At 37.1% G+C, this 6,772-nt stretch overlaps 1 protein-coding gene across 1 annotated transcript in view; it reads right to left on the reverse strand.

Annotated features, from left to right (window-relative positions):
• Positions 1-252: 252 nt before the first annotated feature.
• Positions 253-6,772, reverse strand: part of LOC135077550 (WW domain-binding protein 11) — a 57,097-nt gene continuing 50,577 nt past the window's right edge. The window contains exons 9-11 of the mRNA XM_063972095.1: positions 6,041-6,190; positions 4,477-4,672; positions 253-988 (exon numbers count right to left, since the gene is read on the reverse strand). Of these exons, the coding sequence (XP_063828165.1) occupies positions 897-988; positions 4,477-4,672; positions 6,041-6,190 (438 nt within the window). The 3' untranslated portion in view covers positions 253-896. The remainder of the gene's footprint in view (positions 989-4,476; positions 4,673-6,040; positions 6,191-6,772) is intronic.

Genomic DNA, 6,772 nt, shown 5'->3' on the forward strand with positions numbered 1-6,772 from the left:
AGATAGGTATTTAATAAAATAATAGGTTTTAATGAAACTCACCCTTGACGATTGAAAAGTGAAATCAAGACAATAAGTATTTAGAAGTGATGCGTTACTTTGCACGAATAGGTAACTATGGTTTACCTTAACTTATATCATTGTAATGACGGCAGCAGTCTAGGAGGAAACAATCTTTACCTACGAGGACTCACCCACCCAACATAGACTGAGTGTAGTCACATTAAATTCATTTAAATAAAACCAACACAATTAAAACTAATAAATTTTTAATTTAGGATCACATTACAATAGAATGTAAGTCAATGTAAGTAGTTTACAATATTACCACGTACTTCATGATTTTACAGGCCCACTCGAAGACATTCTGTTTAGAAATAAATGCAGTTTCTTTCTACTAATACAGATGCCTACTTTGTTTACTTAAACAGAAATGGTACTTACATTAGTTTTATCCCGTCAAAAGAGTGAATATTTCGATGTTGTGATAAATATTTAAAAGTTATTATTATCAGTGAAATACCCTAACATGCATATTACAACGCCCTCTACTTATTGGCCCGTTTCACTATTTCTATAATAATACTACACGTTGCATTTCAAAAGTAATCAGTTATTATTATAAATCTAGATGTACATTTTTAGAACCAAAACGAACCATAAATTATTTAATTAACAAACATAAAATTTTATAAATATAACGTTTTGGTGCTAACCAATAAGAACAAAAACGACATTTTGAAGCTGAAGAGTTAACAACTTTATTTACAGAACTGTTAGCGAAATGTCACAGTCAAAAGTGGGTAACAAACGATGTCATCCTATTTGTTACAAGGAAGTTTGAGAAGGTATGGACGGAGGAGGCGCGGGAGCGCAGCGGCTGCAGCGCAGAAAGCTTAGGCGCAGCTGCACGCGCAGCGCTTGACGCGCTTCGCGTCAGGCTCACGCAACATGGCGTCCACGCTGCGGACTGAACGGGGCTGCATATCTGCAAATAAATTAAATTATTAAAAACTGATAGAAGTATAAGTAGGTAAGTATTAAACACCAAGTTTAAAATATATCAGGTCACCTACACCTACCACCTAGTAAACAAAAAATGCATCAAAATCGGTTAATCCATTTAGGAGCTATGATGCCATAGCATAGAGTAGACGAATACTAATGAATATTAGTATCTATCTTAGTAACATCAACTAAAGTAACACGAAAATTATTCAACACAAATAATTAGGTTACCTAGCCTACATAAAATATGGCTCTTTCGAGACTTCAATACGTCTGGGTTTCATTGATTCGGTACTCAGACGTAGCTGCTTAAGTATTTTTCAATGAACAAAGCCTCATTTATCTGAAGGCTTAATTAATTCAACCTTTTTTTTCTAGAATACATCAGTCTTTTGTTAGTGTTGGTAATATCCCCGAGCGATATTTCATAATAGGGTTGACAAGGGACCAAATTGATGCCATCGAGATATTTTAAGCATAGACAGCTACGTCATTATGTAAAAATAATTCAAATCTGAATATACAATAACGTACTTCATTATTATTACCCGTAATGCTTTACAATGTTTGGTATCTTGTTAAAAAAACATTTTAATTATGTTTTTTTTTGCTAGAAGATTGCCCCTAACTTTCAAGTTTTTGTAAACTTAAATACCCTAAGATCTTGTGAATTTTAATACCAGTTTCACAAAGTAGGTAATTAATGCCCGTTTTCACCATCAATCCCTAATTTTTAAGTGACCCTTATGAAAACAAAATGCCTGTTATGTGTTGCCATAAGGGTCACTTAAAAATTAGGGATTGATGGTGAAAACGGGCATAACTTCATCAAAACTCACTTTACTCAAAATACATTAAGCCGTAAATACATACAGGGTGTGTCGTAAATAGTGGTCCAAACCAAAGGGGTCGATTCACTGTACACTGAAGAACCACAGACCAGTATTTAAAAATAATTATAAAATATAAAATGGATAAAAGTTTTTTTATCCATTAGGCAGACTTACAATGAAGCTTAGAAGCCTACCATCTAAAAATAGGCATTAGTAATATTTAAATGTATAGTCGGCGTATAATGTATAAACCATATCAATATTTCACACTTAGGCTGACTAAAATTACCATAAAATTGTTTTCATATCCCCAGTGATGTGCATAAACCTATAGTTGACTGCAAAGAGAAATAATCAGAGTCGGTTCAGTTTCGTTTTAGTATTTTTTGCATTTTTTTGTCAAAACTCATTTACAAAATTGCTTGGCGCGGACCATAGGCAGGGTCACGGTAATACTATCTATACAGTATTCCAACTCGACCATATTTTTGAAATAAATGTCAACAGCCGCGCGGAACGTCACGGTATGACAACATGCGATAGGGCTGCCCACCTACAGACCCTATTTTCATTACATCTGCCTACTAAGAATTTTTATCTAGTTTTGTGAATGTAATTTTTTATTTTATTTTGACAAACAAAATACTTTGTGAATGAAATAGGATAAAAATGCACGTTGTTTTGTGATTAGTAGATTTAATTAAAAAAATATATTGTGTTAAGATTTTGTAACAAATCTTATAAAGGACATCATCCACGTTTCATATATTTTTGGTCCAAAATCAAAAGTCCCGGCCAACAAAAAAAAGTGCTGTATTCTGACAGAATACGTCTGCCTTAGCATTTGTTACTATGGCACCAAAGGCGTAGCTCCACTGTGCGTCGAGTATTTGAGATCTAAAAGTCATCGATTATTCATACATTTTTTGTTCAAAATCAAAAGTGTCGGCCAATAAAAAAAAAAGTGCTGTGTTCTGACAGAATACGTCCGCCTTAGCATTTGTTACTATGGCACCAAAGCTGTAGCACCACTTTGCGTCGAGTATTTGAGATCTAAAATTCATCGACGATTCATACATTTTTTGTTCAAAATCAAAAGTGTCGGCCAATAACAAAAAGTGCTGTCTTCTGACAGAATACGTCCGCCTTAGCATTTGTTACTATGGCACCAAAGCTGTAGCACCACTGTGCGTCGAGTATTTGAGATCTAAAATTCATCGAAGATTCATACATTTTTTGTTCAAAATCAAAAATGTCGGCCAATAAAAAAAAAGTGCTGTATTCTGATAGAATACGTCCGCCTTAGCATTTATTACTATGGCACCAAAGCTGTAGCACCACTGTGCATCGTAGTATTTGAGCTCTAAAAATATATGTAATAAATGCTAAGGCGGACGTATTCTATCAGAATACAGCACTTTTATTTTTTGGCCGGCACTTTTGATTTTGGACCAAAATGGATGATGTCCTTTGCGACCGTAAAATGTATGCGCCTCGACTGAAGCGTACAAAATGCTTTATTATGATACAGGGTGTTAGGTAAATGGGTTTACAAGCCGACACTAGCCCATGTTAACATGTGCATATAAATGGTATGGTGATGTCAGAAAAATTACATCATCATTTTAATAATTTTAATATTTATACCAATCTGATTTTATAAATTTTATTTTGTATGAAAATTCAATAAATAAAATGATGATATCACTGACTTCACCATACCATCTAATGTTAACATGGGCTAGTGTCGGCTTATAAAACCCATTTACCTAACACCCTGTATAAATAGGTGCTTGTAATTATTTTTATAAAAAAAGAGCGCTTACTGTTTAAAAAACAACACATCTTCCGTTTATTACTGTGGCACATTCGCGACACCCCCGACTTTTGCATGTCGAGCGCATACCGAGATTTGAATTTCGAAGGAAAGCTCGCGTTTCGTCCGTTTATATGAAGTTACAATACTGTATGATAGTATTACCGTGGCAGGGTACATGACAACGTCGCGTCGATACGTTGAAACATCCATCGATTAGCTGTCAAAAATGTTACTCTTCCAATTAAAAGTGATTTTCAGGCTCGTAAAATATCATCTTGTCAATATAATATCCTGGTAGGTATCTTTAGAAACGGCGGTTATTGTATGAAAATGTTAGGTAAGAAGGATTCATGTTTTATCTGTATTGGAAATGTTACTTAAAATATCTTTTAGTGAAAATGCTTTTACAACTTTCTGACATTCAGTTACGTAATGTAATTTCGTTGAAGTTTTTTTAGCCTTCAAGGTAGGAAGGTATACTCCTCCTCGTTTTGTCGTTAAAATACCCCGCCTCGCCATAGGTCTGAATCTTATTGCTTTATGCTTACAACTCTTATCCATGGCTATGTCCTGCTCTTTACCATACTTAGGCTGAATTGCACCACCTAACTTTGACGGTAACTATAACGATAACCGGTGCTTTTTATATGGAGTTTGATAGATTTTTGACGTTTATTAAAGGTAAAGTAAGATGGTGCAACCCAGCCTTACTGGTGTGCTCTTACACCAAGTAGGACGTTCCGCCCTACACATCAGGACCCAATGAGGGCCATACAAGATTAGCCAGGACCAAGTCTAGATATCAGGGTGACTTACAATGCGGCCTCTCGTCCATAGGCATGTCCTGCGGCAGCAGCAGCGTGCGGGGAGCGCGCGGCGCGTGCTCGGGCGCGTCGTGTGCGGGCTCAGGATGACGCTCGTCCTGGCGCTGCTGCTCCTCGGCCTGCGCGCGCGCCTCTGCTTCGGCCTCGGCCTCCGCGGCGGCCGCCAACGTGTTCACGATCGTTTTCACCTGCAATAGAGTTTAGTTTCCATTAAGTCATTGAACGCCTAGACACTGGACATTTATTGTTCGAGGCTCACCGATGAGCCGCGTGGCGTGTTACTTTTCCTACCAATATACAAAACTTTTTCAAACTGTCAATTAACGCAAATAGGTCATTGATTGATTTCGTATTATTATACTCGTATATGAGCGAGTGATCTTGTGACGTTATAACAACAGCCGCCTAGGTGTTCACGATCGTTTTCTCCTGTAATAGAGTTTGCGTACAGCCGACGTCACTCTACGAGAGGCACTGTGGACGTCTACGATAGGATTTTATGTAGCTGTAATAGACGCGATTTTCCACTGTTGGTAGCTGACGTGCTTTCAATTGAACAAATATACGAATCGAGTAATGTCTTGACTCTGTTTTTATTTAATGTGAAAATGTTTAACAACCTGACTTAATAAGAAATATAGGTTAATTAGAATAAGAGCTATTATACTAATGTGATGCTATTACGAGTATACCGGAAAACAGGTACCTAAGTACTTAGTTAACATAATAACGCAATATATTAATAGGTAAACAGAAAATAAATGCAATTTGTATCTTTGAAATTAATCATTCAAGTAATCTTTGAAATAAGAATCATAATTAACAATTCATTACGATTACTTAATGCAAATGTTCCAACAGGTGTTCAATTTATCTAAAGCTATATTTTTTACGCCATGCCTTTATTGTAGAAACGGCAATAAATTAGAATTTATGTTTACGATATCTTTACATGTAGGTACGATAACACTAAACACCTGATACATGTCATTTTTATAATCTTTTTTATGAGCTGTGAAAAATTTAATCAAGTATTAGATGGACAGGCTTAAATTGGGAATCACAAAAGTGCGAGAGTCCGCTCTAATCCAGGTGTAGTTAACCTGCGGCCTGCAAAGCTTTGAGTTAATGGAGCGGCTGGCACAGTTACAAAGTTGTTAACTACATTTTATGTTCCGAATTGAGGCACAATAACATGTTTGCGGTTCCTATAAAATGAGGTTGGGTATCACTACAGCAAGTAGCCTCACCTCTTACATATCGTTGTCAATCTGATCCATACATAAGCTTCGAGACGCAGTGAGTAAACTTGTTTGCGGTCCCTTTAATAAGGTGTACACTACAGTAAGAAATCTCACCTTCTGCATATCGTTGTCAATTTGCTGCGCATCGAGAAACAATACCTAAACGTATTTTGGCCCTCAGAACTCCCTACGCATCGAGATATAAGCGTGTTTGTGGCCCCTACAATAAGGTGGAGTATTATCTACGCATCGAGGTATACGCGTATGTGACCTTCAAAATAAGGTTGAGTATCCTTCAGCAAGAAATCTCACCTCCTGCATATCGTTGTCAATCTGCTGCTCCCTGCGCTGGCTGGCGGCGGCGTCCTGGGCGGTGCGGTGGATGGCGTGCAGATCCTCAGGGGTCAGATCCCAAGGCAGGTTCATTTGCACGGGTGTACCGTCCATCTGCATCTTCTGGACCTGGTGAACAATAAACAAGGTTATGAATATGATAGAAAATGAATCGTCTCTCTCTCTATCAGTTCGGGGACTGTTGAGTTCACTAATAAATCTATAAGACACATGTCATTTGGTAGAAATACATAACATACTATCTCTGATACTATCATTCATTCTTGAAGAGGCGTGCAAAACGCAAAAAAGTAAAGTCCAATGATGGATGCACCAATAAGTAACTAGGCACTCAATTTCCTTGTCATCTATACTAATATTATAATAAGGTAAAGTTTGTGTGTTTATTAAATTGTTAGGGGTAATCTCGGGATGTACTGAACCGATTTTAAAAATTCTTTCACCAATAAAAAAGCCACATTATTGCTGAGTGTCATAAAAAACCGAAAAATTCCGAGCGGGCGAAGCCGCGGTCGGAAACCTAGTACTAAATTATATTGTGAAAAACAAGTGAATCCGAGAAAGTACCGCACTTGTCAAAAGCAAAATGTTCCTTTGCAAAAACCACAACACTCCCGGGATTTCAAACACAAACTCAAACGATGGGTATACACCGACTTCAGTCAGCGCTCGCTTCAAACAGACTATTAC

Source organism: Ostrinia nubilalis, chromosome 13 (assembly GCF_963855985.1).
Source record: "Ostrinia nubilalis chromosome 13, ilOstNubi1.1, whole genome shotgun sequence".
NCBI classification, from domain to species: domain Eukaryota; kingdom Metazoa; phylum Arthropoda; class Insecta; order Lepidoptera; family Crambidae; genus Ostrinia; species Ostrinia nubilalis.